The following is a 19,947-nucleotide window of genomic DNA, read 5'->3' as shown; positions in this document are numbered from 1 at the left end:
AGGTCTTTACTCTTTAGTCACTGCCTGGTAGAAAGAGCACATGATAGAAATTACTTTTTCTTACTCTGGTCGACTTTTTCACCCACAGTTTGGGTTAGATTATTGATTTTAGATTGAAATGAATCTGAAAACAATGATTAATACAGACAGAATCAAGAGAAAGTGATGAAATACCAAATACGAGTGAGTAAAGAAGCCTATTCTACACAATGTATTGTATTAGCAGAGAACCGACCTTTCCAAGCAGAGAAGGCGTTTTGATTAATAGGCGAACCAGTAGCAGTCTCAATCTTTTCAGATAACAGGTAATCAGGAGTACTCCTCAGTTTCTGAACAACACCATATATCGTCTTTCCATTCTCAAAATAGATACGACAATTTGGGTGTTTGGTCTGGCACCCAGCATGGCTCTCCAATTCATCAGCTTTCACTACCTGCTTAGTTCATCAAAACTCCTCTTTGATCCACAAAAATCGGACTGTAAAGTTGACAGTGAACAAATAAAGACTCACCTTCGAGAATTTGCATGCTTCACATCCACATAAATAACCAGTACCCTTGATTATCCCATTTAACTCCTGAAAAGACGACTAACCAAAGTTTAGTTCAGTACCCTGTACTTCCGTGGAAGGTGTACAATAAAGGATGCGCAAGAGAAAATGTTTTAACAAAGCAAATGTAACTGAAGCCTGACCTCCCCGGATGTGGATATATACTTGACGGGAACACCATCCAAAATTCCAGTAGAGGTTAAGCATCTAACAGTTAACGGGAAGCTGCGTGGAGCATTAATATTTTTAGGCTTTGAGAGAGGAGATTGTACAGTTTGCTTCTTGTTAGGAGAGATCTCTGCCTCAATGGGATTCAGACAAGATTCATGTGGCCGTTTACGGTGGCAACTGGTAAAGCTACTTACAGTAACTCCATCATCAGTAATGTTGCCTACATCTTTACTCGTGCAGAGATCGTTATTCTGTAGTATTAGAGCGAAAAATACTGAAAATTGAACATAGCATCAACACTGCAGATGAAGACATAAGACTCCTACAATAGCGAATTTTTTTCCAAAATGGGGCTTTCTCTCAAAATAATTAACAAAATAGGTTAACTTTCAAACTTATTACCGAAAATGGGTCCACGTATTTTTGGGAATAGAACACTACTAACAAACTATGTTACTCCTACCCGACCGTGTCAGAGTGTTGAATATGATTATTTTCCGGGATCAATTTTTTGGTCTTAAATGAAGTTTCAAAGTATCGCGTCATGTTGAACACTTTAAGTGTTCGACATGTAATACACCACCAAAGGGAGTGTCGGAGTAAACATTGCTCACAAACCAATCACAATTGCTTGCCTTATTACCTAACATTAACAATTCCGTAACAATTGGTCTCCCACCCCACACTCGTTTTAAGCATACCATAAAATAAAATAAAATAAATTGAAATTTAAAAATTGATAGGAAACAAAGCAAGATCACAAAGTATAGAATAAGACAAGACGGTTTATTTTAATAAAAAAAAATTATTTATTTAATACTAATAAATGAATTGATATTTTTTTTTTTACTTAATAGATCGTCTTATAGTGTGGACCCGTGTAAGTTGTCACAGTGTGAGACGGTCTCACAGTGTAATCCGTATTTACTTAAGCAAGCAAGATATATAGCATCAAAAACATTAATGTAAGTCAACAAATGAACATGATTTTGAGAATCAGATATAAGTCCAAGAGAGCAATAAATGCATAATAATGACAAAGAGACAAAGCAAAAGTAAAAGGAAAAATTGAAAAGGAAGAGAAGTATAGTGGTACCATCTTGAATCCTGGTACTTCCAGAAATTGGTATAGTCAAAATTTATGAAGGAGATGTTTTGGCTAAATATTTCCTCAAATTCTACCAAATAATAATGTAGCAGAGATGAGTGATGTAAAGGTTTGACATATGTAGACATGTAGGCTTCTAGCAGGTCATTTACCGCCGCCGGTCTAATATAGACATCATTTCATTTATTTGGCGGGAAAAACTTCTATCTAGTGGATATTACTTCACGTGTACGTAATTTGTTATCTATTCATTTCGGCATAAAGACCAAGAAAATGATAAAAAGTAGAGAAAAATAATAATAAATTAAGGTGTTCTCTAACATCTACACTTGTCCACTTGTGTAAAGCTTACCAAAAGTGGAAATAGATAACAAATGAGTGATACACCAATAAAATGGAAATATATAACAATTGACCGGGACGGAGTACGTGAGAATCATTCTACACCAATTTTTAATGAAGTCGGACACTTTTTGTCACAAGCTTAATACGGGTCAAATGTGACCATTTTAATGACAAAATATTATAGCTTAGAAGTTGTCCTGATAACTTTTTATCTGAAATTGGTTACATTTTATATTAAATGGGTCACATTTTATCTCGTGTAGGCTATATTTAGCTTATGAAGAAATGTTACCAGTTTTCAATAAGACTTAATTGATCATTGTATTGTTTGTGGCTTTAGTTACACTATTTCTTATTTAAGTACTTCCTATGTCTTAATAAATAGTTTACATTTACTTTATTTTATTTAAAAAAATAAAATAAATGTAAATTATTAACTGAGACGAAAGAAGTATATTTTAACTTAAAATCGCTCACACATAGTTAAAATAGCCGTGAAATAAAATGAAGTTATCGGAGGTCTTAAATAAGATCTCAGTTGAAGTACACCATTGTTTGGCTCGATTTTAATAAAGTGGATAGGTGATCAAATAGAATTATTAGATCATATAGAATGGTAAGCTAATTGTCACTAGCTTACCTTTGCTACGTCATTTTCTTAAGCTACAACCATTTTAGGCTAGAATTTACTCCAATGGTTTAGCCAACTTAATACTAGCTTAATTGAACCCACTTAATATACTCCTCTATTTATTTATTCAATTTCCAAATTTCCAAAAAAAAAAATAACTTTATTAATAGGATCATTATTTTCCTATTGGTTAAATTACACTTGTGGGCATTGTTGTCAGAATCGCGATTCGATCCAACGATTCTACGATTTTACGATCCAAAAATGCTTGACCGATCTTGGATCCTACGATTCCATCATAGTTGTAGAATCTTACGATCCTGTTAATTTGAAAATTTTTAGAGATGGGATCATAATACGATCCTACGATTTTACGATCCTACGATCTGATTCCATAATGAAAAATTAATATATATTTTTATATAATGACACCATAAACTCAAATTTCGTGTTAAGTTGTAGAAACATGTTCATACAATGACACTAAAATCATTACTTACCAATATTTTATGAATAAATATTAATAAATAAGTGTTTTAATTTTCAATTATATCTTTTTACCAAATAAAAAATTATATTTAGTGAGTTTGTAGAATCTTGCGATTCTACGATCCGATTCTACCGATTCGATCATACCCTCCCTATCGATCCAAAGTAGAATCCCGATCCTGACAAAATTACTTGTGGGTCCATTTAAGCAAGTAGCTCCATGAAGCTACTAGCTTAAAATTTTTTGGGCAAAGCTAGTCTACATGGCCAACTCCAATGGTTGAGCTACTAGCTTGCAATTTTATGAAATTGCAAACAAGTCTCTAAGCCAAATCATTAGAGATGCTCTTAGATGGAAAATGAGAATCTTCATACACACTTTATTATTTGTAATTTTCTCTATGTATTTTAATTAAAGACTAATAAATAATTGAAATTAAAGGTAGATATATAATTTGGATGGAATGAGTAAAATATAAAATTCGGGAATTTAATACTCACTCTGTTCCAGTTAATAGTTTGCACTTGTTTTATAATTAATCTAGCTAATCACTTAGAGCAAGTCCAATTGTTTGATTTAGGAACTTACTTGTTGTTCCGGGTGTAATTCCAGAGCAGTGATAGTTACCACCCGTGCTTGTAGAATGACGTCTTTAGTTGAATCCTCCTTGCGGTCTCCTGAAACGATGAACAAACTGAGGGCTCGGCTTTGGGCCGAGCGAACTCACTCCGACGCTCAAGTCAGTAAACTTAGAGAGAATAAGTTGTTGTTACTTGGCGAAGTATGTATTGTAGAGAGATAAGGAAGATATTACCAGATGAATAGTGATTCTTAGGTTAAATTATGGATCCTTTCCTCAATGATAGTTGAGGAGTATTTATAGACTTTCACCTTTTGTCACGTAGTGGCCAAGTGGCCAAGTGGCTAGCAGGTGGAAAGACTGAGCTACCCTCGGCCGAGGGGCCATGGCAGGCCGGCGGGCCCAGTTGACTCGCCGCCGAGGGGTCTTGGATATGAGTTCGCGGATGTGTGCCCCGGCTGGCTAGTTGCCCCGGCCGGGACCCGAGAGACAGGCCGACAGGCCTCGTTGGTTAGGCTGTCTAAGCCGTTGACTTGCTGTGGATATCTTTGACCTTGCTCAATATGTTGACTTGGTCAGCGGGTGCAGAATATGCCCCATCAATTTGCCCCAGCGTAGTCTATGCCGTGGTATGGGCTCCGATGTATGTTGAGCGTATATTCTGCGCAAGACCAAATTTTCTCGCCCGCTTCTTCTACCTCGGCTTGGCTCGCTTAGGCCGTACCATATCCCCCTCCACATGGTTGTGTAATGGACATCCGATGTGGAAAAGGCAATGACGCCGGGCCGAGACCAGGGTGGAGAGTGCCGGTTGTTTCGATTGCCCCCGGCCGTCTTGACAAGCTTGGTTGATCATGTGGCCGGCGGAGAACAGATACTTAGGAATTTGTTGAGGAAGATGAATAGGCAGAGAGATTTGAAGGGGCGTGTTGAAGACGTTTGGTCACTGTTGCATTGATTGACGTTCAACTGTTGCGACGATTGACGTTCCGTGGTTGCATGTCTGACACGTGTCTGTTCACTGATTGGCTGACGTTTCATGGGCTGTGCCCTGATTGGTCCTTCTTCATGGGCTTTTTCCTATAAATAGGGCAGTTAGTCCTTGAAATTGGGCATCAATTTCATTCTCTCTAAAATTTTCTTTCCTCCAAATTTTCAAGGGCTTTTCTCTTTTCTAATCTTCAGTGTCGTTACTTCGGCTAGTGTTTTTCTTCAAGGTAAACAAACAAACTTTTCTCGATCTCTTATTTTGTTGAATAACTGTTGCTACCATGTCTTCTACTGAGGCCGGACCTAGTAATCGTGCGCCGGGGGTTCCTGTCGCGTCGGATGAAGAGGAGGCACTGGCCGCCGTCCCGCTAAGGTCCGGGGGTCCTAGGTCTCCTTCTCCCGAGGTCGACCAAAAGGTTTTGGAGGACTGGGAGGATGATGACGACGACGATGATGATGGTGACGATGACGGTGATGATGTTGGGAGGACTCGTCCTAATGAGAGGAGGCAGTACGTCATGGACCACGGCGAGGCCTGTAAGGTCCGCCTGGACCGTGTCTGGACTCATAAGTTCGCCAGTTGTTCCGGCGAGACATTTTTCGAGGGCCATTTCCACTTTGGCAGGGGGTACAAAATTGTTATCCCTGAGGAGGGCCAGGCCATCTTTGTCCTCCACCGGTTGCACCGGCGTATACATCCGGCACTTGGAGTACGGGCTCCGATTTCCGCTGAATGATTACGTCATGGCTATCATTAGAGCCATGAACGTCGTCGTGGCCCAACTGCACCCGTTGGCTATTAGGACCATAGTCGGCTTTGTCTGGCTCTGTCTCTTCAAGGGGGAGGTCCCAACGGTTAATTTATTCCGTCGGCTTCACCACCTTCGGCCGTCGTTTCCCGGTCGTGTCGGATGGTACAGCGTGCAAGTGGAGCCGGGTTACATCTTCGTTGACAAGCTTTCCTCCTGCAAGGATTGGAAAGATCGGTGGGTGTACGTTGAGGTGCCGGATGACTATCCGCTGCCCCGGTCCTTCCAGCACCAAGTTAATTTGCGGTGCGAGACTGAGGCGGAGCATGACAGATGGGTCAAACGGAAAAAGCTTAAGATGGACGCCGACAAGGTCCCTCTTAATGAGGATGAGAGGTCAGGCGATGAGGCTCTTTGAGACGGACAAGAGTGGGGTGTCGAAAAGATGGATCCCCGACGCAGATCATCCTTCGAGATGAGTCGCTCTGCCATGTCGGCCTCATACCGGCCCTAGCGCAGGGTGAGTGGGGTCGGCGTGAGGCCCATCTCTGCTCTCAACGTTTCTGTTTCTTGAATTTCGATTTACTTCTACTTAACTCTTGCTTTGCCTCCTTTGCAGACCACTTTGGACCGGACCTGTCTGAGGATATCCTTCGGAGGATGGGGCTGCACAAGGATAAGACCGTTGCTGATTTGCACCCTAGGGCTCTGGCCCGTGATCGCAGGACGTCGCCGAATCATCTGATGGATCAGCAGCTGAAAGGCCTGAATGTGGAGGCGGCCCAGGCGAGGGTTGCTAGTAACATGCCGCGCCGAACGCGGAAAATAAAATCTTCGGCGGCGACGGCGCCGACATCCGTTCCACCTTCCATCCCTTCAGTCCAGAAGGAGACGGTGGAGATCGTTGACATCACCAATGGGGAGAACTCTGATGCGGAGGGATCTCCCCTTGTCCTTAAGAGGAAAAGGTCCACCCCTGCTGCTGCTGTTGCCGCTGCTGCTACCGAGGGCGGCAAGGAAATGGGCCCTCCGACAAAGAAGTCCAAGCCTGGTACCGATCTATCCTATGGCTCAAACTTAGCCGGTTCATTGGGCGTTCCTGATGAGAGGCTTTCCGATATGTCCATGTATACTGACACGGATGTTTTAATTGACTTTTTGTAGATCAACCGTCGGCAGCCGCCGTTCTCACTGTGCGACAATTGGAGAAGCAGCCTGAGAAGGCGGGTGGTAGAAATGTCACCGTCGATCCCCTACCTCAGAAGGTTTCCCCCACCGAGCTTGTGGCAGAGGGGGTGAAAATAGGCAAGAGGCTGGCAAAATGGACTCAGCTAGCCGGCTCCCACATTATGGAGCAAGAGAAGACCATGGCTGAGGCTGCCCCACAGCTCGAGCGGCTAAGGCTGGAACTTGACGCGGCAAACAAGGAGGCTAAGAGGGCCAAGGCCGAGGTCAAGAGGCGAGTCCGTCTTTGAGAGAAAACTCGGGGAGGACGCCGAAAAGAAAGTCCTCGCCGAGAGAGCCAAGGCCGAGGCCGCGGCGGGCTGAAGGCCGGCAAGCCGCGGAGAGATGCGTGACCTCGTTCGAAGCACGCCGACCTTTACCTTACACGAGGAACGACTTTAGGGACTGTTCCGAGTCCGGGGGAAGGTGGTCCGGAACAAGGATGCTATCATTGCCCAAAGGGAGGAGGACATTGAGAGACTCCAAACCGTTCTTCTCCCTAACATGTGCGCCCAATACCGGGACCTGGCCGAAGAAGCTGCCAGGGAAGTGATTGAGGAGCTCTTCCCTCTTGATGGCTCCTTTCCGTGGGACAGATTTGACGAGCTGTTTGATGACAAGCTCGAAGCTAAGGAGGAAGCCGCGAAGGAAAAGGCCAAGGAGGAGGTAAGGGTGAAGAAGGAGGAAGAGGCGGCCGCGGAGAGGGCGGCCCTTGCTGAGGAGGCTAAGGCGGCCAAAGAGGAAGCCGAGAGGATGAAGGCAGCTGAGGCTGCTGAGGCTGCGGCTGCTGAGGAAGCTGAGACAGCTTCTGGGTCGCCCATTAAGGACGATCTTTGCTAACGCCGCGATGGCAAGCAAAGAACGGCATAGGGAGACGGGCGGTCGTCACCAGGCTCGCCCGGCGTCTCGGATAGCTTTAGCTGTTCGGGGGCCAATTATTAAGCCTTTCCTCCCTGCCATCTTTTGGCGCTTAAATGATATGTCTGTAACCTTTTACCTTTCTTTTCCTTGTATTTTGTACAACTTTGGTAGGTTGTGTTTTGGCTTATCCTTATGGGGACGGCCGTCGTCTGTATTCTCCTTGTAACCTGTTAATAATTTTTAATAAGAGCTTGCTTATTTTGCCTCTGGCTTGGCCGAGGTCTTTTCTTGTCTTCGTCTGAGTTGTCTTCTTACGTTATTAATTGAGCGCTTCTTTTATTTCTACCTCGGTATGGCCGAGGCAGTTAGAATGCGTGTCTCAACTGTGTTTAACGTTCCTGAGGCATGCTGATCGCTTTTGCGAGTATCAACTGCGCTGGTAGTGGCTGCCGTTGCGTCTACCTCTTGGAGTGACTGCTGCGGCGTCTACCTCTTGGGGTGACTGCCGTAGCGTCTACTTCTTGGGGTGACTGCGACGGCGCCTGCTTCTTGACAGTGACTATGGGGGAAATGAACACTTTGATGGAAAACTTGGGACCATTCTTCATTAGAAATAAACATGCGTCGGGGTGCCCACAGTTGTCTCGGGCACCTCCGTCGTTATACAAAATTTTTCCCGAGATTGTCCGCCCCAATGGCTTATCAAAGGCGCACCCTCCACGTCTGTCAGCCGGTGTGTCTTGAGAGAGCGTCGGACCTGGGAATGTACTGTATCTGGAAGGACTTTAATTTGGCGGTGTCGGCTTTCACCCTTTCCAGGTATCTTACCATCCCGTCATCTCGAGCCTCATACTCTCCACTGATTTGGTTGGCCACCAAAAGTGAGCATGTTTTTACCACGACGTGCTCCGCCCCGGCAGCCCTAGCTAACTCGACTCCCTTTATCACCGCCTCGTATTCGGATCCGTTGTCTGAGGCCGAGAAGGTAGATTTCAAGGCGTGCTTGAACACGTCCCCGTTTGGGCTGGTGATAAGGATGCCGGCTCCTGAGCTGTTCGCCGTAGGGGGCGCGTCAGTAGTTATTTCCCATACGCCGGGATGCGGCTCTTCTTGGTTGGTCGGGGTTCCTTCAACCATGCCGACGTCGGTATTCATCGGGTCGCCCTCCTGCTGCAAAGATGGGTTCTTCCCCTTCCCTGACTTCTTTGCCACTTTGAGGGATTGCATGTTGCACCCTCTAGCGGATATCTGGGTGTTGACCACCTCGTCCTTCTCGTCCTTGGAGACGAGCTTATGCGCTTCCCCCCGGTCCGAGACATACATCAGTGTCAGGGCCCGGATTGACATTCGCATCGCCCTCGCTCAGAGTGACGCGGCCTATGAGGACGTTGTAGGCGGACGAGCCGTCAATGACTACGAACTCAGATAGGACATTCTTCGCCGCATTCCCCTCGCCGAACATCACCGAACATTCTGGGCCCTGGTCTCCTGGACGGGTTCCGCCGCTCTTGTCGGTGTGACAGTGTGAGCCGACGTACTACTAATGAGGTCCAGGAGTAGCTTCAGTTTTGCTACATCAACCACACGTCCCATGATGGTGACCTGGTTGGCGGGCAGCGGCGTATCTGGTATTATTGGCATCCCGTACTCCGGTTGAATTACCCGGCCGGTGGAGGGCTGCGCAACTCCAGAATTGTGGACGGTATCATCTTGGCAGAACTCGGTTTCGTCAGTTACGAATACCTCTTGTTGTTTTGACATCTTCTTAGCTTTTTGGGTGGGTTTTTGTTTTGGTTTTTCTTTTTTGTTTGGGAATGAATGTGACTAGCTTCTAGTATCGTACTCCCCACAGACGGCGCCAATTGTTCCGGGTGTAATTCCAGAGCAGTGATAGTTACCACCCGTGCTTGTAGAATGACGTCTTTAGTTGAATCCTCCTTGCGGTCTCCTGAAACGATGAACAAACTGAGGGCTCGGCTTTGGGCCGAGCGAACTCACTCCGACGCTCAAGTCAGTAAACTTAGAGAGAATAAGTTGTTGTTACTTGGCGAAGTATGTATTGTAGAGAGATAAGGAAGATATTACCAGATGAATAGTGATTCTTAGGTTAAATTATGGATCATTTCCTCAATGATAGTTGAGGAGTATTTATAGACTTTCACCTTTTGTCACGTAGTGGCCAAGTGGCCAAGTGGCTAGCAGGTGGAAAGACTGAGCTACCCTCGGCCGAGGGGCCATGGCAGGCCGGCGGGCCCAGTTGACTCGCCGCCGAGGGGTCTTGGATATGAGTTCGCGGATGTGTGCCCCGGCTGGCTAGTTGCCCCGGCCGGGACCCGAGAGACAGGCCGACAGGCCTCGTTGGTTAGGCTGTCTAAGCCGTTGACTTGCTGTGGATATCTTTGACCTTGCTCAATATGTTGACTTGGTCAGCGGGTGCAGAATATGCCCCATCACTTGTAATTTTAAAAAAATGCAAGCTAGTAGTCAAGTCATTAGAAATGTTCATATAAATTAGCTTTGTTTAAACTACTAGCTAGCTTCATTAAGCTAGTTGCTTGAATTTGATTAAATGGACTTAGTATCTTAAAATAAGGGTCCAATCGCTAGTGAAAAATTAAGTCAAACCATTGGAATGCATTGTTAGTTAAAAAATTTTGTAGCTTAAAATTTCATATAGCAAAGATAAGCTACTAGCTTACGATTGAACTTACTCTTTAGCATTCTAACATTTGAAGTGAGAATTTCCAATGTAAACCATGCATAGTAATTTGTTCAATTCAATTTGAGTGATATATTCTCTATCTTCTCTCATCTACCATTAATTATAGTTATGATAGATTGCCATAACAAAGAATGTGTAAATTATGTATGTCGAGGGATGTAGTATTAAAGGTAAAATTTAACCGGCCAAGAAAATGAGACAGGTAAAATTTAACCGGCCAAGAAAATGAGACAAAAATCATTTTCTTGGCTCACAATCTTGTTGTTGACGATTGACCATATTTATCAATAAGTTTTATTTTTATATTTCATGAAAAATTTGAAGTACCGACCGACTATATATTGAACTCTTCAATTTACTTATAATGTTCCTATTTGACTTCTTAGATTTAAACTTTGTAAAGATTAATATTGAAAAATATCTTTTTTAAATATGAACGGAAATATATACCTTAGATGTTACAAAATATCTTATAGAGACCGCCAAAAGTCAAAAATTAATGTCATAGTCAAGGAGTCGGAGTCTAATAAGAAGCATCCTAATGTGAAAATTATATTAACTTAACTTTAGATCTATGGATGGATCATGATTCATGACTGCATATAACCCTCGTTTTACAATTGGAGTAACTAGTCCCGGAAAATTGTGTTGCATATGATATGATGGCGCAAATCTCTTTTGCATGCATATTACGTTCTTGCCTTGTCATGACTTGATCCATTCATTCAAATCAAAGAATCACTAAACTTGAAATATTTACTGAATTACAAAACATTAAACTCTGTCCAATAATAATAAACTGTATTTTATTTTATTTTCTATATAATATCACATAAATTGTAAAATATATATAATCAACAAATCAAATAATGGCATGGAACGAAATTAAAACTAACCCTAACAATGTAATTAGAGTAACTAATAATAACATCCTTCTGAACCTAAAGTCTATACACCATCAGACTGTTAAGCACCAGTATCATCAACCAATCAACAAATCAACTAATTCCTAATCAACAAATTAATTTCCCTAATCAAACCCTAATTGGAGGTCGCAACTCCAGCTTCAAAAAATCTTCATCTTCATCTCCGCCTTCTTGTTCAACAATCTCGCTTCCTTCAACCTCACCACCAGCTTTCTCCTCCTCCTCCTCCTTTTTCCCAATCCACGGCGCAAAACTCAAATTAAAATCTAAGCAAACACGCTTACTACTATTCGACTTCTTCAACACCGGCATCACTTCCCCATCCGAAACATCCTCGTTCTTCCGCTTCTTTACGCTGTTATTCCCATCACTAACCTCCGCCGTCACCGTGCTCACGTTAGCAGACCCCGCTGTTGAAACCACCGCCCTATGACGGCGCATGTGACCTCCTAACGCCTGGCCAATCGGAAACTCAACACCGCATATCGTACACGCGTGAGTTTTCGGCTTCGCTGCCACCGTGGACGCCACGTCAGTAGTATTGTTATCAACTTTGAGCTTCTTGTGACTTGCACGGTGGCCGCCGAGTGCTTGAAAAGAATGGAACTTCTTTCCACACGTTTTACACGGGTAAGATCTTCCGACATCGTCAGATACATGATACGCAGCGTTTCTAGAGGCGGATGCTGCGGCTGCGGCGGCTTGTTGTTTGAAGAGCATTAAGCAATTCTCCATGACGAATGTCTCTAATTCATCGGCGCCGCCTTTGTAAAAATGACTAGGAATCGTTGACGTATTCATTATTATTGTTATTATTATTATTATCTGTTGAATTGAATGAGTGTAAGTAATTGTAGTTGGGGGGTTGAATGAATAAAATTGTGTGTGATGAGAATGGTGCTGGTTGCCGAGTATTTATAGGAGATGGTAAGGTATGAAGTGTGGGGCAAGTAAGTAAACCGACTTTGTAGGACTATTCTGTGTTTCTGTGAGCGTGTGAAATTACGAATTTGTCCTCATTGACTTGGGGGCTAAGATATTTTAGTCTAAGTCTAATTAGTGCTCCGTACTACTAATCACTACGCGCTTGTACTAATCACTTTTTCTTCTTCTTTTTTATTTTTATTTTTATTCATTGATTATAGATTATAGAATATACTCCAAACTCCATAGTAGAATTATTTTATTCTAAATTGATATACTTTACTAGACTTTGGCCAATATAAAAAAATTAATGGGTTTATAAAAACTGAGTAATTAACAAATGTCCATTTAGAATTGTCATTTAATTTGGGCTTGGCTAAGTCGAGAAAACCGCCACTAGAAATAACGTTTTTTTTATTAGGTTCAACCACCGCCACGCACCCGGTGACGGTTTATTTTGTTTATACTATCCACGAAATAAAAATCGCAAGCCATTAGCTCAATGACGGTTTTGTCTTGTCTAATGACGGTTCAACCTCACTTCCCTGACCCACAAAACGATAGATCCTATATGTACACGAAAATATAATGCTGAATTTTTTTTATTTCCGGTCCAATTTTTAAAAATAATTTATTAAAATGCTATTTTGGAAAAAATTCCAAAACTTTTATGTGGAACGGGAAAAAAATAACACGCAATCCCCTATCTATAAAAGCTGAAGCAATTAGAGGATTGTGATTGGTCCCTGATTTGTAGGGGGTAAAAAATCTTTTATTTCAAAATGCAACCCACGTTCTATGAAATAGATTAATTACCATCTCTCTTCTACCTAACTAGGTTCCTGCTTTCATAAATAAACTAGTTTTAAACCCGTGCAAATTGCACGGAATTGCTTTTACAAAATTTGTTATTAAAAAAAATGTAAAAAATAATGATCATATTTAAGATTTTTAAATTTTAAATTGTATTATAAACAATTGTTATGTTTTAATTAGTCATTTGTTGATATACATTAAGAAGTCTTACCTAATTATGAAGATTAGAAGTGTGTGGCTATGTACACAAATACTATTAAAAAGATTATTTTACAATAAGATTATGTGAGATCGACTCATATAATTGGATAGTTATTTTAAATTATTGAATTTTTTTTGTTTAAAGTGGATAGTTATAAAACTCTTATCATATTACTACATATTGTAAGACCGTCTTTTGAAAGACCAACATAATTCATGTATATGATGTCAAATCCTTGTATCACTTCTTTTCGGAAATTGGCCTCCATAAGATCAATTGATATACCCGTCTAATAAAACAGGTCCAATACTACTTCATTTGGCTAGATAGAATAATTATTTTGCTAGTCCCTATTAACTTCATTTTTGTCTTTTTTTTTTTTTTTTTTTTTGGTGAAATGTAAACTCATTTTTGTCTTACTAATACTACCTGACCCGTCTTAAGGTTAGAACGAATATGTTTGTCTTAGTAGAGACACATATGTCGTAACTCGTAACTAAATAATGTCATATTGCAAGGGCTTGTTATTTCAAGTTTTGTTATTACCAAATAATGTCAGATTAAGTTTTGTATAAAATCCAATATATTATACTCTATAAAATAAATCTTTCGTCATCATCAACTAACCCTACTCGAATACTCATGAGTCTTGAATTATCCACACGAATCTGTACTCAAATCATGACTAATCAGGTTGCGCGATCGATAACTGGTTGACTTGAACCACTTGGTTACCTTGCAATCATCGGGCGTAATGGAGATGGTAAAAAGTAATCATGTAACGTAAGTAATGGATTCGGGTTGGATGATTGGGTAGTTGTTGAAGTACGATATGTTCTCATATATATGTTACAATAAAACACGATTGTTACAGTAAGACCTGTTAAAACACGATCCAACGGTACCTCATTTTTAGGTCAAAGACCCGTAAATCTTGGTGACCTGAAATGAGTCGAACGCGAGATGACCCTTATTTTAGGCTCGAAATCCGATCTAACACGTTTGAGCCGATGGGTCAACGATAAATCAAGAGTATTATTAAAATATTACTAATATTTTTATATTATACTTTATTTGATAAATAGTAAATAAAAAATTATTTTAATATTTTTAGTTAAATAATTAATTTAAAAATCAATTTTATAAGAAGTATAACTTTATATCATTCTATAATAAATAAATAAAATTATTAAAAAAATGTTTTAATATAGGATAAACAATTAATATAATCATATTATTAATATTTAATTTGATTCTTAAAAGTATGTTTTTAACTGAAAAATGATAAAATAAAAATCGCCGGAAACTATTTTCTTACCCGTGTTCTAACCTTAACCCGATCTGAAACCCGATCCGTAGACTGTCCCGTATTGACATGGAACGCGACTCGTCTGACCCATTTGACAGGTCTAAAGTCACATTGTACATTTGTATTCGTATAATACATCGCAAGAAAACATGGCCCAAAAACACAGCCCATTTAAAGACATAATAAACCTAACAATTTATCAGCCTCCGTATAAAAAGAAGCCCTCAAGATCACCATTAGTTTTTGATCACACTCATAACTCAACTTTCAACCACACCCAGTCACACATGCAATTTCAACCCTTTTCTCACCATATTATCAATGTCATGTATTATAAATTTAGTGATTATCTTTTTTTCGTTTTTCTTATTTTTTTTTACAAATTGTCATTTCGTGAGTATTGTTTTTCACCATCTATTACTTTGAATAAGTGGTCTTAATGTGCTATAACTGGTTTATTATTTTTCTGAAAGAATCATCCAATTTTTTTTCTCCGTCTTATTACCTCTTTTTCAAATCTATACCCAGTTTTTCTCGAAACTCACGTGTGGAATCGTGGATCTCTAATTTTTGGAAGATCACCGTCCAACTTTGTACTATTTTTTTACATTTTGATGAGTTCAACTTTTATATTTTTAATTTAGGGTGTTGTTGGTGGATGTGAAATGATTTATTTTTTTTCTAAATATATTATAAAACATACTCATTTCTTGAGTATTACATTTTTTTTCCTTATAATTTTTAGCGTCGTTTAAATATTGAATGTAAGGTTCTCCTTTATTTTTCGAATATTAAAATCTTCTTCATGTAAATAAGTCATTTTTTTTCAATTTTTCAAATAGCAGTAATTCTTGTATAATTGACTTTATTAAAGTAAGCAATCAGATTTATCATAAGTGTCAAAAAAAAGAAAACATCAAACTCAAATAGATGAAGCAAGCAAATTAAATTCAGGGAGAAAACGTGGGTTCCATAAACTAAAACATCAAATTTGTATTGTAGAAGTGGTATTTGTATTTTTGTATTTAATAGAACATTGTATACGTAAATTAAATTAAGGTTGTGTAATTAATTCAGGAAAAGTTAGTGGTTTCTTAAAATAAGGAAGATAAATTTTGCTTTGAAAAGTCAAGAGACAACCACGTGCTGACAACTCAGCATTGTGGTTGTTCTTTTAATGAATAGGATTCATAAATAAATCAAGATTAGATTAATTAACATTATACTATGCTTTCATTTCATAATTAATCCGTGAATCAATAATTAAAATGATTAATAATTACATCCAAAATAACCAATTACAAAATCAATATACTACGTTTATTATAATTACAAAACAAAAAAAATCTTCATTTGTTACTGATGTCTTCACGATACAATTTAATGCCCAATTAAAATTTATGCCACTTAAAAAATTCAATAGTGGTATTAAATTTACATTGCTATGATTTTAAAATACAAAATCACTAAAAAAATATCATAAATCATAATTTAGAAAAAAATAATGTCGGCATGATTACAAAATCAAAATAATTATAACCAAATTAAATACATAAATAAATCCGGTTGAAAAAAATGAAGCTTGGATTGAACAACTTAAATAAATTGGTGCGATGATTAGAACTTGAGTTTCAATCAAAAATTTTACCTGGAGGCATTCAACAAAAAAAAAATCATGAAAGCAGGGAGATCTAAGGTAAAAATAGATTGAAATAGATAGATATGTGAATGTTAGGAAGTCCATAAATTGTGCAAAGACTCCATTGTATTGTGTGAGTATTTAATAATTAATGTGTTTTATAGAATATGAGATTGAATTAAACGGGTTGTGTATATAAGAGGAATATATATGAGGTTTTGATTATGAATAAATGGTTAATGGATACAAGGTTAATGTGATAGAAGTCATAGAACTATAGAAGGTGATCAAGTGAGTAAGTGAAGGAGGCGATTGGAACTTGGAAGTATGTTCAAGAATTTAGGTTTAGTAATTATGATGGGTTGGGCTTGGTATACTTGGATATAGACGTGGTAAATGGGATATTCAGGTTGAGTTCGGGTCGGGTCACATCGGATCGGCCCAATAATTTATATGATCACTTCGAATCGGGTTATATTGGGTCAGGTCAATTTGGGTCGTTTATGTTATTTTGGGTCATAATTTTGCAGTAATTAAGTCATTTTAGGTCAATCGGGTCACTTTGGATCGGGTCAGTTTTGGGTTGGGTCACTTCGGGTGTATTGCGTCACTTTCGGGTGATACATTTCCGGTCATTTTCGCGTCTCGGATCATTCGGATCGGGTCAGCTTTGCTTGGTCTACTTGGATAAATGGATAGTTGGATTTCATTACTATTTCACTTTTTGTCAATAAAAAATATGAGAACTTAATTCCGGATTATAATTTAAGCTACGACATATTCGGTACTGCCTTCGGTTATTTGTTTGCTTTGGCTTTAGCACATAGACAAAAAAAGGGGTAGGTCAATCATTAGATGACAAGCGGACCAAATTGAGTATCGAGGATTCAATTCTCTATTATAGGCATCCCTAAAATAGAAAAGCAAACAAATAACTGTGACGGAGGGAGTATAAACAACTAACTTACATCTCACATTTTTTTAGTTATAATTCAAACATTCAATTTTATCATATCAAATCCATAATTCTAAGAATAACAAATCATATGTAATAAGAAGTTAGATAGAGAAATCATGAAGTACTTCACCTAAATATTTATATCTCATTATATTTATATGAATTATCAGACGTGGAATATCAGAATTTTAAAAGAATCCCGTGCAATTTTCTGCACGGGTGTAAAACTAGTATCAAGTAAAGATATTATTATGTCAAAATTTTATCTCTTGGGGGCGAGTACATCAGGTATGACTCAGCGTGAGCTATAGTAAGTAACTTGGTAAACTTGTGGTATTAGATTACAGCAACGTGTGGCGTGAGCAAACCAATCAAGGTAAGGAGTTATTTGCGGCAGACCAATCGGTAAACAGTCCAATATAGTCCATAGTCCACTTTATTCATAAATCAATAATCATAATATGTCTCTCCTTGCTTATCTACTTAGTTATCTGCATCTCCTTTCTCTAACGTTATCCACTTTCCTGATCAATTAATTTACTCTTTCCGTCCTGATCAACTAATTCGTCTGAAAGTATTTTTTATAAAGATGCATATATACATGCATCTTCTAGGGTAAATATATAAATTTGTTGGCATTATGAAAAATACTCGAAATTCCGCATCTAAACTTAAAATACACCTTATGAAATTACTCTTATCGTCTCTTTTCTATTCTCGTACACGCAAGATTGGTAAGAAATAAGCAGATAAAATAAAGCGTTCAAATATGCAAACATAAACATCTAACTTTCTCTTATTCACAATACAACTCATAAAGTTAGAGTGAAATAATTATATAGAATAGAGTGCATAAACAAACGTATAATGTCTTTCTTAGAACGATAATGTTATCTTAAGGTGAAAACGGGTTAGATATATTCTCACATGCATATTACCATATTAAACAATAATGTTGCGTAAACAAATATAGAAGCAGCAGAAATTTCGAAGTGGATGATATTGAATGTTGGAAGACTAGGTAGCATGAGAAAAAAAGAAAGAATAGGTAGGGCAGGAGAAGGAGAAGGAGCTGTTTGCGTAAAATGGCGCGTCAGAATAAGGTTGAGGGGTATAAAAGTAATATAATATTGGGACGGAAGTGGAATGTTGGTAGTGAATCAACGCGGTGCAGCGTCAAGTCTTACCTAAGCCGTCACCAACTAAAACAACATGTCAACATGCATGTTCACACAAAATGTATTGTATGTATTCTAGATTTGTATTCTTATATGCATGTAGTGTATGTAGTTGTACACCATTCAATACCAGGCTAATTACGCTTTTACACCCCACCAAATCTAAACCAGAAGTGTCACATTCAAACCTGGCTTCCTTATTCGCGATTACAACACTGCCCCCACTGATGATTTCTTGTTACTTCCTTTTAGAACATTCTACCCTTCTAGTAATGCGTTTCATAAATCATGATTTATATGACCAACTTACTCCCTCCGATCCACACCAAAGTTAACATAAAGAAAAATGGAGTATTTAAGAAAATGTAGAAAAAAGTAAAGGTAAAGAGGAAAAAAATAGGTGGGTCATATAATTGTTGGTTTAATTATGCGATGGTGTGTGGGGTATGTAATTGCATTTTCTGTAAATATGAAATGGGTATAAGGACAATTTAGTAATGTTGTGGGCCAAATAAGATATGTTACCTTTGGTGTGAACCGTCCGTTTTAGGTAAGTGTTACATTTGGTGTGGATCGGAGGGAGTACTAATTTAAGAGGATTCACGAATGACCAACGAATTGCATACTACTGCGTGAAGAAAAGAAATTGTAGATGTCAAATAACTCATTAGTGAAATATCACGAAATGATACTTATGATCTAGGTTTAAAATGTTATTTGTATTAACACGCTTTTAGTTCATTTTATACAAAACTGGAAAAAAAATGAAAGATAAGTTCAATACTAAATTAAAGAATGACAAAAATAAAAGAAATACTGTAATAGTCTTGATTCGATCAGATCATGCTATGGTGGGGGCTGCGCCTCACAAATTTTATCATAAAATTAGCTGATAGTAGTAGTATCAAAAATGGATATTTCCAAGTGATCTAGAATGACATATACCGTGATCAGTTTTACGCATATGGTGACTATCAAAATCAAAATCTAGATTCCTAATTGATCATCTGTTTTAATTGACTTTTTGGGATGTTTCTATTTGACATTTTAATAGTATACTTGTATATATTTGGTAGTACTACGTAGTTCATGACATTTACGTGATTCAACTCTATGGTTTGGTCGCCGTGGGGATGCTACAGTCAACAACTATGACTTATCTTTATTTTGCATTAATTATTACCTATTTGTTACATGCAATATACAGACTATATATTAATTGACACTAATAGGGCGTTACCAAATGGCGTCTAAATTGGGTGTCATCCTCTGACATGCATTCTTAATTGAAGGGGTTCTCATTCACCCTATATGAAAGGGTCACGCCCAAATTGAGTATCACCCAATTACACACTTTCATTTTCCTATATTAATTAATTAAGCAAGTGCCACGATGGCTATATGGGAGTTGTGAATTTGACAAAGAGGGAATAATGCGTGCCCAACAATGTGCTTATAGGTTATAAGCTTTTGACCTTGATATATTCTTGAAGCTTGTGGTTAGAAAACTAGTGACGTTTTCATTAATTTGTTAAAACTTCAACCACCCTATTCTCCAACTCTCTTTGAGTGA

General features: G+C 38.9%; 1 protein-coding gene across 1 annotated transcript; it reads right to left on the bottom strand.

The window, feature by feature from the left end:
• Positions 1-11,213: 11,213 nt before the first annotated feature.
• Positions 11,214-12,230, bottom strand: LOC141622797 (uncharacterized). Its single transcript, XM_074438846.1, has one exon. It carries the CDS (start codon positions 12,147-12,149, stop codon positions 11,457-11,459), a length of 693 nt encoding a protein of 230 aa, XP_074294947.1. The 5' UTR covers positions 12,150-12,230; the 3' UTR covers positions 11,214-11,456.
• Positions 12,231-19,947: the final 7,717 nt, after the last annotated feature.

This window comes from Silene latifolia, chromosome 1, assembly GCF_048544455.1.
Source record: "Silene latifolia isolate original U9 population chromosome 1, ASM4854445v1, whole genome shotgun sequence".
Taxonomy (NCBI): domain Eukaryota; kingdom Viridiplantae; phylum Streptophyta; class Magnoliopsida; order Caryophyllales; family Caryophyllaceae; genus Silene; species Silene latifolia.
This window is presented reverse-complemented; position numbering and strand designations above follow the sequence as displayed.

Excerpts from the sequence above, each read along its gene's own strand:
- LOC141622797 (XM_074438846.1), bottom strand. The coding sequence starts at position 12,149 with ATGAATACGTCAACGATTCCTAGTCATTTTTACAAAGGCGGCGCCGAT.